This window comes from Leptonychotes weddellii, chromosome 12, assembly GCF_054177405.1.
Source record: "Leptonychotes weddellii isolate Sample4059 chromosome 12, ASM5417740v2, whole genome shotgun sequence".
NCBI lineage: Eukaryota > Metazoa > Chordata > Mammalia > Carnivora > Phocidae > Leptonychotes > Leptonychotes weddellii.
Genome location: NC_138380.1, coordinates 41,173,502 through 41,185,386, shown reverse-complemented (window position 1 = coordinate 41,185,386; position 11,885 = coordinate 41,173,502). Strand labels below are relative to the sequence as shown.

The following is an 11,885-nucleotide window of genomic DNA, read 5'->3' as shown; positions in this document are numbered from 1 at the left end:
TCCCCTTTCCTCTCTCCCTTCCTCTGGACCTCAGGGGCATAAAGTTAATTAATAATTCGCCTTGGTTCATGACATCCTCTCAACATCGGTCCCTGCAAGGCCATCTTTTATTAAACTAATGAATTAATAGAAATACTATAACAAATGCTTAAGAAACAAATGCCCTAATGACACCCAGAACATTGACAGTTACTTATTTGTACCCATGTGGTTCTCCCCTACCCTGTGCCCCTTCCTCCCCCTCCAGAAGCAACCACTGTTCTGAATCATGTGGTCTTCACTCCCTTGCTTTTTTACAAAAAGCTTTACTGAAGCATTATATCCCCACAAATTATGATTTTTGGTTTAAGTTGTTTTACATTTACACAAAGATATGCTGTATGCAGTCTTTTGGAACTTAACCTTTTTGCTCAATTCCATTGCTAAGCTCAGTGAGTAAGTGGTCTATTGAATTTCTGAGTAGGTGAAGAAATTACAGCTCATCCCTGTGAGGCCAGTGTTCTTCTTGGCTAATGCTGGTTTTATGCTAGTCTGTGGCATGGAGAAATTCTATTTGATGGGTCCTGGGGTCATGCTCTGTAGCTCTGATTTATTTAGCAGCTCCATTTTATGGCCCTCGGAAAAGCATATTTTTCTTTGTAAATGATTATAGATATTTATAATGATTGGGTCCTTATTTCGATGACACCTGTATAAAATGCTTGGTGCTCAATTACCGGCAGTCTCATTATGGGACCGCAGGCACTAAGCGGGTGAGGGACCGGTCCTTTTATTTCAGCACCGAGTTCACAGAGTCCTGGGCCTCCTTGCCCCACGCAGTCCAGACCAGCCAAGGTCCTTTGGCCTCAGTGAGCCCAGGAGCCAGCTGTGGTGCTGTGGGTGGCCTCTGTGGGCCACTTCACTGTGGGTTTACTCCTCCAGAACAGGGAGGCAGGCATTCTCCCCATTTCCCATCTTGGGCACTCAGGACTCAGCGTGGAGCAGTGGCTGGTTTTAGGCCACCCGGAGGTGAGACAGGCCCGAACCAGGAACCAGCCGGGAGCCCACGCCCGGCCCCTGGGCGGCCTCCCGCTCTCGGAAGCCAGTTTGAAGGACGCTCCTCCCCTTCTCCCCGCCCTCCCAGCCCACGGGCTCCCGGGAAGGGGAGGAGCTCTCCCGGCTCCGGTGACACCGTCACCACGGCAACGCGGCCATACTGGCCCCAACGGACCCGGGGCCTGGGCTGCGACGGCGCGGCTTCGTGGGCAGAGCCGGCAGCATGGACAGCCTCTTCGTGGAGGAGGTGGCCGCCTCCCTGGTTCGGGAGTTCCTCAGCAGAAAGGTGGGTCGCGCCGCCTCCGCCGCTCGGGGCCGCTGCCCCAGGGTGAGGGCGCAGTCTGGGGATGCCCCTGCCAGCTCCGCGCCGTCGCGGAGGGAGAGCCGCCCCCTGCCGTCCCCTGCCCGGGGGATGTCCGACGGGAGCGCCACTTTCTCGGGCCTGCCGAAACTACATTTCCCAGGAGTCATTGCTGGCCCCGCGCAGCGCCCGCCGGGCCGCCCGCCACGCCGGCCCGCGGCCGCCGCCCCGCGCAAAATTCCCGCGCCTCCGGTGGGGTCGCGGCACGGGGACTGGGCGCGGGGAGCGGGGGGCGGCCCGGGGAGGTCTCATCCCGGCCTCTTAAAGCACAGCCGCCTTGTCGTGGCCCGGAGCGCGTCGCCCGTCCCGGCACCTCCACCCTACCGGGAAAGAAGGGCCCCCGGAGGGAACCCAGGGGGCCAAAACACGCTCCCGATAGTCGAACGCTTCAGTCGTGCCCCTCGGCAGTGGGGAGCTCAGGGGTTGCAGCCGTGGTTGTTTTGAACTTCCGTTGTTTTGCGCCGGGAGAGTTTTCGCAGTACTCAAAAGTTGGGGAGGTCCTTAGCAAGCCATCTGCGGTGGAAGTGGGGACACCGTGGGAAAGAGGTCGCTGGAGGTTACTGCGCAAGCCAGTGTACCCTATTCCATATTCGAACTCATTCTATACAGAGTGAGCGAGGGATTGGCCCTCGTGGTGTCGTGTTGATCAGGGGCCACGGGCAGCTGTCTGGGTGAAACATATACACAAACAAAATCATTTTTTGAACGGAAAATTGGAAGGGCTTTGGAATCAGGTGGAGCGGTTCAAATACCGGCAACTGGTTAGCAGTGTGAGCTTGGGTCCGTTACTCACTGCCTCAGTTTCCTTATCCGGTAAACAGGACTATTAAGACCCACCCTTTGCAGATTTATGATGAGGATTAATAATGATATATGGGCAGTCCCCAAGCATCGTATCTGGCACATAGTAGGTACCGGTATTCAGCATTGTCTTCACCCCCCCATCTCTCATGTGCATCTGTTTTGAAAGTGTCTTTTTTTGCTTTCTAAAAAAAATTTTTAATTTAAAAAAATGTTTAAATGCAGTGTGGCTTCATTTTATCTGCTCTGTTTTTACGGCCAATTGACCTTCTGTCACCAAGTCCTGGCTGCACATTGGATGTCAGTGACATATCCTATGAGGCTGCCCACTATCATTTCTTTTAAGTCTGGACTACCAAGCAAAACTCTCAGAGCTTTCCTCATGCCTTGCCTTCCTTGAGGACAAATGAAATCCACAGTCCTCACCCGCTGTCTAAGGCTCCCCCCCAGCGTTGGTTCCAGCTTCTCCCACATGCCTTTCCCTGTTCCACCCACAGCCCACCCCAAGTCTCTTTCCTTCGGGAGGTCTTTTTGGATAACTCCAGTTGGAATACCTGACTTACCTTGTCTGTGGCTTGCTCATTGGCACTCACGTTATAGTTTATACGTCTGCCTGTCTCTCCCACTAGACCAGTCCACAGAGCTGACACCAGATCCGGGGGAGCCTGGCCAGTGTCTGGTTCACGGGGCCTCCTCTCCCTTGCATTTTTTATTTGGGCACACTAAAGCTCTGACCTGACAAAGGAGTTGCCCACAGTCACTCAGACAGTTGTGGAGAGCCGGGACTGCAGTCCAGATCAGCTGCTTACCTCATCACCTTCTGCTCTGGCGCCAAGACCACATACTCCCCTCAGGGCTTGGCACAAGACAAGTATAACCTAGAGAGTTCCCGTCATGGTGAGAGGTACCTTCTTATTACCTGTTTTCTCAGATCCTCGTAACCGTCCTGAAAGACAAGAATACTTACTCCCTTTCATGCAAGATGAGCATGAGACGAGGGGGCGAAGAAACTTGCCCAGGGTGAGCAAGTTAGAGCCTGTCACTCCTCTCCTCAAAACCCTCCATGGGCTTTTTACTACAACCAGAATAAAATCGAAGGGAAGGCCTCACCCGGGCCTACAAGGCTCTCTATGACCCTGCTGCAGGCTGGGCCTCTGACCTCACCTTGCCCTCCACTCTGACCTCCTGTGCCCTCCACCCTACATGGCACCCAGCTGCGCTGGCCCCCGTCCAAGTGTGGTCTGCCCTCAGGGAGAGTCATGCTAGTCTCCTGCAGGGTCAGGGTCCTCCAGGGTGACTCCTCTCGTGCCCCAGCCTCCCTCTCCTGCAACGACTTGACCCCATCCTACCTCCGCCACCCTTTCCAAAAGGTCATGTCCTAGGCCTCTTACCAGCACTGCACCCCTTCTGGAATCTGTGCAAGCATTCTGTCATCCTCACTTGCAAGCTCACCTTCCTTAGCAGCCAGCCTGTAATAAACTGTTCTTCAGTCTCACTCACATCTGCATTCCACAGTTCCTGCCAACTTCTTCCGGGCCCAGGCCCTGTTGTGACCTCTCCCCACTTCATACCCGCCCATCATCATAATCACACCCTCAATAACATGCTTGCCTCCCTTGCCCTTCTCTTCTTTCCTCATGTTCCCCTGAGTTTTCAGATTCACTTCGCTCCCCCCATGCCTGCCCTGCAGTGCTGAACGGGGCTGGAGAGAAGCACACCGCTATGTGGACAGTTTTGCGGCCCCTCGGCCCCCTGAGGCCTCAGGTATGCCTGCCCCCCTGGTTATAGCTCTCCAGCCCGCTCCCTCTCTCCACTCTGGGATGGTCGTTTCACACCTGCCCTCTCCTCCAACCCCACAGCTCCTTCCCCATTCTCATTTCACTGAGAAAACAGAAGCGGTCCTGAGAAAACTCCCTATGGGCTGCACCACTAGTTGCAAACCTTCCTGGGCCCGGACCCTCACTCTGCCTCCCTCCTGCTCTTGCGAGCGAATTCTCCATACTCCTGGGAAAGGCCACCCCCTCCCCGAGTGCCCATCCCCTCTTGCCTGTTTGAGGGCACTGCTACAGTTCTCTCTCTCTGTTCTATATACATTTTGTCTTCTCTACTGTTGGCCCTGCAGAATCCCATCTTGAGCCCTCAAGTCCCTCCAGCTACTGGCCCATTTTTCTTCTCCCTCTTACAGCCAAACCCCATGAAAGAGCTATGTGTGCTCTGATTCTAATCCTTCTTCCTGCTTGCTCAAACCCACTCTAATCAGGCTTCTGTCCCCACCGATCCACGGAAACAACTCTTGTCAAGTTTGTCAATGACCTTTAACTTTCAGTCCTCACACTTCTTGGTCTAACATTGTGTTTGGCATGGCTGATTGTGTCCTGCTTCCTGGAAACTCATTCTGCTTGGCTTCTGGAGCCCACCTTCTGCTTTGCCTCCTCTAACTTCTCTGGTTCTTTGCTGGTGCCCCTCGTTTCCTGGAGCTGTGCATGCTGGGGGACTCCCAAGACTCAACCTTCTCTTCTTTCCTTCACTTGCTATTTTCCAGGTGCCTCGGCCAGTCTACTGGATTCCAGTAGACAGTTCCCAAATGCCTATCTCTGGCCCAGGTCTCTCCCAGAACTCTTACATTCTTTCCAACAGCCGATTTTACGTTTCCACTTGGGTATCCAATAAATATCTCAACATGTCCAAAACCCAATTCCTGATTCCCTCTATGTCTTGCAGTTTTCCAATTTCGGTAGGCAGTATCACCATCTTTCTGGTTGCTTGGGCGAAAACCTTTGCAATCATTCCTGGCTTTTTTCCTTCATGTATACCCCACATCTGGTCCATTAGTACATCTGTTGGCTTTGCCAGCAGGGCACATAGAGCATGTAGCCACTTCTTTCCACTTCTGCTGCAGCCACCTGGTCCAAGCCACTTCCATTTTTCACGTGAGTTGTTCGATAGCGTCCTAACTAGTTTCTGCTTAATCCCTCCAAAAATCTGTTCACAACCTAGCAGCCAGTGATCCTTTACAAATACAAGTCAGTTCATGCTCCTCTTTTCACCCCGCCCCCACCCCACCATTTAACAAAAGTCAATAAGCCTTTCCTTTTCAGGCTCTGGGCAGCCTCTCTGACCTCATTTCCTGCCACTTTCCCCTGGTCACGCAGCTCCAGCTGCACAGGCCTCCTGTGACTGCCACAGGGCCTTTGCCCTTGCTGTTCCTTGCTGAGAACACACTTCCCCCAAGTGTCTGCATGGCCTGCTCTCCTACTTCCCTCATGTCTCTGCTTTAATGTCAGCTAAAAAAGAGGTACTTCCCCAACAGAATGTCAGCTCTGTGAAGGGGTAGGGTTTGTCTTATTCTCTTGGTATCTCCTGCATCTAGAACAGCCCACCACATAGTAGGTGCATAGGAAATGTTTGTTGAGTGATGAAGATTAAGTGGACCAGATGGAACTGAGGACTGGCTGCTTCCTGAGGGCATCCTTATCCACTACCCCAGTGGTTTTCAAATGTTGGTGTGTACCACAGTCCCAGTGAGTTTGTGAAGTGTGCCAAGACTTGCTGATCTGAGCTGTTGACAAACATAAAGAGTTATCCAGCAGAGAGGGGCTCTTGTGGTTTCAGCCTCACTCTGATTGGCAGGAAAGCCATGGGGAGACGCAGATTAAATGGGGGTGCTTGCTATAACCCCCCCTCCTTCCAGTTCATTCTCCCTAGAGCACCCAGGCATACCCCTGCCTTTCCCCCAACATATACACCCATTTTTTTGTGTTCCCCCCTCCTCAACACTTCCTTTTTATTCTCTTGGGTTCCAGGTTGTGTTCATACCTCTTTTTTTGCAAATTCTTCTTCTCTCACTTCATGGCAGGCAACAGGTTTTGTCTTGTTTTCCCATCAGTGGGAGCCTCTGTAAGATTGTGAACACAAAGCCTGGGGGAGAAGTTGAGGCCTGGCTCCCTTGTGGGTCTGGATCCATGAAGAGCAAGGGGCTCCCTTAGCGCCAGGCTGAGCTGTTCGGTGATCCATGTTTGGTGATCACCATGGCCCAGTGAGGTGGGCAGGCAGCAGCTTCTGTGGTTATTTTTCAAACGAAGAAGCCAGGCTCACAGGGGGAATAGCCCTTGCCATTGCCAGAGTGTGTCTTAGCTGGGCCTTCTGCCAGGTCAAGCTGGATGATGACAGTGGCCTCACTGGGAACTCAGCAAACGTTTACCACGTGCTTCCAGTGGGCCTCAGTCCTGGCTTTGCCGACTCACACGCCAGGATGGTCAGGACCCCCTGCTATGGGATTCTCCTGTGTTACCTGGGCAAATCAACCCTTGCTCTCACCTGAGAAAGGAAAGGAATCATTATTGGCCTTTTGCTCATTTTTGCCCCTTTAGTTTATTTTTAAAGCTTCATATTCCGTGGCTCCAAATCTAGTGTCAAACCCAGGGCTCCAGCCTTGGGTGAGTCAGTGACTCGAACCTCCCTTTCCTTTTCTAGAAAATGGGCCAACAACTCCAATTTCAGCTCAGCCCATGGAGTTATTGTAAGATTCAGAATAATAATTGTGAAGCCGTCAAGTGTAAAGGTTATATAAAAATAAATCCTTAAGTTAGTTTTTGGTCCTTGCGAGATCCTTGTGAGGAAGGCAGGATAGGCAGGATAGGAATGATCATAATGAACACCAACAGTCTTTTATTTATAACCATCATCAGAGAATGGAAGGTTTTGATTTAAAATGAAAATAATGATTCAGATTTCTTCCTGCAGGGCTTAAAGAAAACATGTGTGACCATGGACCAGGAACGCCCACGCTCTGACCTCAGCATAAACAGCAGAAATGATCTCCGCAAGGTTTTGCATCTTGAATTTCTCTACAAGGAGAACAAGGTACGTGCTTTGAAGGTGTGGTGTAATGTTCTGGAACTGAGCTTGGCAATGTCAGAGCCCTTATGGGCCCTGCCGAGCTGTCGGAGATGGGTGACAGGAGGCTCGCTGTGCCTGCTGCCAGGGAGAAACAGACCCGGCCAAGTGCTGACAAATCCCAAGTGTGAGTTGGGCTTCCAGGCTCAGTCAGGCCCCAGGCCGCCCCCGTGGGCATATTGCGCATGTGTGGCTGTGAAGCTCACTTTGAACCTGGGCCCTTAATGGTTATTCCCTGTGCTCCCTCCTCCCCTAGGAGGCTGTTTTTAGTCAGACTGTACTTAAGAATATAGTATTCAGTTCTACTAAAACTTTCCATTCCCTGCCTGTGTAAGATTTTCCTTCTTCAATTCTGAGTAATAGCTTATTTTTAAGTCTACTGTGACATTTAATTTAGGCAGAAATGGGGCTTGGGTTCAGCTAACCCTGGGGCATTGGAGTTGAGATAGTAAATGGTTGGGGGGTGAGGGTGGGGCTTCCCTGATCCCTCCACCTCATCTACCCCCCACCACCTTGATTATAAGCCTCCATGGCACCCTGTAGTTTTCCTTTGTTGTGCTGCGCACACTTATGATAGAGTATGTGTGTGTGGTTGTTTAATTAGCATCCACCTCCCCACTACCTTGGATGCAGCAGGAGGCCAGAGACTGGCATCTCTTTGTTCACTGTTGTATCCTTATACTTAACATGTTGCCTGAGGACATAGTAAATAGTCTATATGTGTTTGTGGATTATATGATTGGCTGGCTGACTGACTGACTGAAGCTGCAATTCTGGCATCATTGTTTTTTCTGCTATGAAGACAGAATCTTCTAATTTGATTGAAGAATGGGCTCTCCAGCAGATGTTGCCTTGTGGTAGGCCATAGCGTCAGAGTTGGAAAGAACCTAATGATCATGTAGTTTAGCATTTATCATAATTTTTTAAAGAGGCAATAAAATGATATTTCCTGCAGAAGTCCAAATATGTAAAACAAAGAACGGAAGCCCCATAGTTGAATTGGGGATGAAGAAGACTTACCTTCTTGGTCTTTGGCGCAGCCCCTCAGGACTAGGCTAAGCAGCTTTTAAACTACCGATTGAATGGGGGCCCCCACCTGGGGGAGCTGTGAGCCAGAGAAAAGTGGTTTGTCAAGGTCTCGCAGAGAGTTACAGGATAGGGGCGAGGCTAGAACCAGATCTTCTGATTCCCAGTCCTACTGTAGTAATGGTGGTCAAGCCTCCTGTAATTGTAATCCTTTACTCAAACGAAATATTAGCAGATTGGGTTGGAATGGGGGGTGGCACCCCCACCCCAGCCCTCCAAGGCTGTTTCTGAGACACCTGGAGGAACCCCAGAACAGCTTGAAAACCACCCTCATGCACGTCATAGCCCAGTGGGGAGCTCAGGCTGAGTTCCCCTCAGTAAAGTGAAGGATGGCGTCAACCTACGGGAACATTCAGGTTGCCAGAAGTCCCTATGCCCCACTTTGATGAGAAAAGGGCAGTGGCAGCCAGGTGCAGTCCTGGCATCGCCTTAGTAAAGACATCAGATCGATGCCCTTCGTCCTTGGTCCCAGGGTGACACCAGGGCCCCCCTGCCTCCTCCACATGTCCAGCTGGAGTCCTGTCGACCCGGGCAGCAGCTTTCCAGCGCATCTCCTTTTACTGCATCGTTTGTAAGGCAGGACTGTGGACTGTACATTTTAGAAAGATTTTTTTCCATAGAAAGTGAGAATAGGTAACAAGAAAATCAATTAACCATGCTGGTATAGTGGGAATTTTATGTAAATGCAACTTTACTTAATATCCTGGAATCATCTTTGCCATTCAAGTGACTTTTACTTCTCCACTATAACATAGTCTCCCTAAGGTAATAATTATCTGAAGATACTTAAGATGTTTTCATTAGGTCTTGACAAGTACGCTGATTATTTGATTTATACAGTAGTTTTTAGTAGTTACTGTACAATGAATTGACCTTATATATTACAGAAAAATAGATTCATTAATCTATCTATTGCATAATGATTTTGACATTCGCACAAAGCTAGCCTGATTCTAGGAAAGCCCTGCAATTTAATGTTAATTCCAGTAACTTGTTTTTCCCTATTGAGGATACGATATATAAAAATGCCTATGAAAATTGAGGTTTTGAAAAATGGTGCCCAGATTCATATAAAGGCTGTGTCTATTCTGAGCAGAGTGTTATGAAAAGCCATAAAGTATAATTCAGGTTATCTAGGGCTATAAATCTCTTGTATTGAAAGAAAAAGCAAGAAGGTCCAAATAAATTGTGTAACGTCTCTCCCCTGATTCTTTTCCTTGTAAGTTTCATTTAGACTTAGACAAAATAGATTTTTTAGGTCCCATACTAAAAAAAGAAAGCTGTCTCCTGATTCTGACTGCCTGATAAATCTGTTGCTGTTGGTCAGAACCCATTTGGCTGTGGATGTTGGTGGTCGAGTTCTGCTGCACAGATCAGGGGGATAGGGAGGGGAAAGCCTGGATGTGCCTGAGGGTCCTTTCTGCGCCAGGTCCTTCGTCAGGCACTTTATTGCTCTGACTGTAGACTCACCAAATGCCCCATGTCTGACCACACTTCCCAGCAGCTTGGTGTCCCTGAACAAGTGGAGTGGGGATTGACATGGTTACATGGCCTAAGCTCAGCCTGTGGATTGCTGCTTGGATAGCTATGTTTGTCCAAATTACTTAGGGGACTTTTAAGAGAAATCAGCACTCCGATCTTTGCAATTCTGGCTTAATAAGACACAGTAGGGCCTGGGAATATATATTTTTAAAAACCTCCAAAGATGATATTTGGCATAGTCAGGGTTGGGAAATACTGATGTCATTTCTTTCTTTTCTTTCTCTTTCTTTCTTTCTTTCTTTCTTTCTTTCTTTCGAGAGAGAAAGAGAGCGAGAGTGCGCAAGTGCAAGCGGGGGCAGAGGGAGAAGGAGAGAGAGCATCCTAAGCAGGTTCCACACTCAGCATGGAGCCTGACTCAGGGCTTGATCTCGTGATCCTGAGATCATGACCTGAGCTGAAATCAAGAGTCGAACGCTTAACTGACTGAGCCACCCAGGCACCCCGATGTCATTCATTTCTAAAACCAACTACTAAAGAGTTTCAGTTTTTTTTAAGATTCGGGTGTAGATTGAGTCAGTCCTGATGGCCTCTCTGTGTTCTTTGCAATAACCTTTTGTGGCTCTGTCCCTGCAGGCCCCAGTGTCCAGTGGTAAATGCAGAGTACACAACCTAAGGGAATACTCAGGTCCCACATGTTTATTATCTTGTAGAGTTAAGGATCCCTAAAGATTTAATTTTTTTTTTAAATGAACAGGTATATACTTTCTAAAGTTATTCCTAGGAGAAAAACCAAGAGGAAATTTGCTTGGGTATTTTTCTGTTTTGTTACAGTTGCTCATTAAATCGCCTGACTCATGCATTGGATGTTCGTTCTTTTAGGGTAGAGGTTTTTGTCTTCATCTCTGTGTTATAACATAATGCCTTACATATGACAGGCTGTCACTGGACATTTGCTGAAAGAGTATATGAATGAATGAGAAGCTGATAAACAATGTCAAAGAATTGGAATAGCCATGTTTTCCACCCTTCCCCTGAAGCTGTCCATATGGTTAATGATTTTTGTTTTCTTCCAATGATAGGCAAAGGAAAATCCTCTAAAAACAAACCTTGAACTCATTACCAGATATTTTCTGGATCACTTTGGAAATACTACTAACAATTTCACTCAAGAAACACCAATCCCTGCACTCTCAATTCCAAAGAAAAATAACAAATTACCATCAAGATGCTCAGAGACCACGCTGGTAAATATATATGACCTTGCAGATGAAGATGCAGGATGGAGAACATCATTGTCTGAAACAAGCAAAGCCAGGTATCTCTTCTTATATTTACACTGTGGATTAGTTTCCTATCACTGCCGTGACCAATGGCTGTAAACTGAGGGGCTGTAATAGTCAGGGTTTTCCAGAAAAACAGAACCAATAGGATGTGTGTGTGTGTATGTGTGTGTGTGTGTGTGTGAATACGTGTAAATATATATGCAAATATTGTATGTATTCATACACATATATCTTATTGGTTTTATATTTCCTATATAAAGAGAATTATTAATTTTTTTTACTTCCTTTTTTTTTTTAAGTAGGCTCTATGCGCAGTGTGGAGCCCAACGTGGGGCTCGAGCTCACGACCCTGAGATTAAGACCTGAGCTGAAATCAAGAGTCGTTTGCTTAACTGATTAAGCCACCTAGGTGCCCCTATAAAGAGATTTATTTTAAGGACTTGGCTCACATGATTGTGGGAGCTGGCAAGTCTGAAATCTGTAGGGCAGACTGGCATGTTGGAAACTCAGGCAGTATTCTGTGTTATAGTCTTGAAGCAGAATTCTCTGGGAAACCTGTTTTTGCTCTTAGGGCCTTCTACTGATAGAATAGGACCACCCATATTATCTAGGGTAATCTTTTTTACTTCAAGTCAACTGATTGTAGATGTTAATCATATCTACGAACTATAGAAATGATCCCTGAAAGTATAGCCTTGATGTTAATCATATCTAAAGAATACCTTCAGGGAAGCATCTAGGCTAGTATTTGTCCAAACAACTAGGCAACATAGCCTAGCAAAGTTGACATATAAAATTTAACCATCACTGTGTCTTTTTTTTTTTGTACCTATTTTTTATTGTTATGTTAATCACCATACATTACATCATTAGTTTTTTTTTTTAAGATTTTTATTTATTTATTTGACAGAGAGAGACACAGCGAGAGAGGGAACACAAGC

General features: G+C 48.0%; 1 protein-coding gene across 2 annotated transcripts in view; it reads left to right on the top strand.

The window, feature by feature from the left end:
• The first annotated feature begins 1,122 nt into the window (after nucleotides 1–1,122).
• The window catches only part of MINDY4 (MINDY lysine 48 deubiquitinase 4), a 102,199-nt gene continuing 91,436 nt past the window's right edge, over nucleotides 1,123–11,885 (top strand). The window contains exons 1-3 of one of the 2 annotated variants that reach the window (XR_014139225.1): nucleotides 1,123–1,321; nucleotides 6,941–7,060; nucleotides 10,741–10,976. Coding sequence is in view for 1 of the 2 variants with exons in the window: in XM_081800320.1 (XP_081656446.1) it covers nucleotides 1,259–1,321; nucleotides 6,941–7,060; nucleotides 10,741–10,976 (419 nt within the window). In the remaining variant the exon portion in view is untranslated. The remainder of the gene's footprint in view (nucleotides 1,322–6,940; nucleotides 7,061–10,740; nucleotides 10,977–11,885) is intronic. The other variant, XM_081800320.1, reaches the window with a different exon arrangement.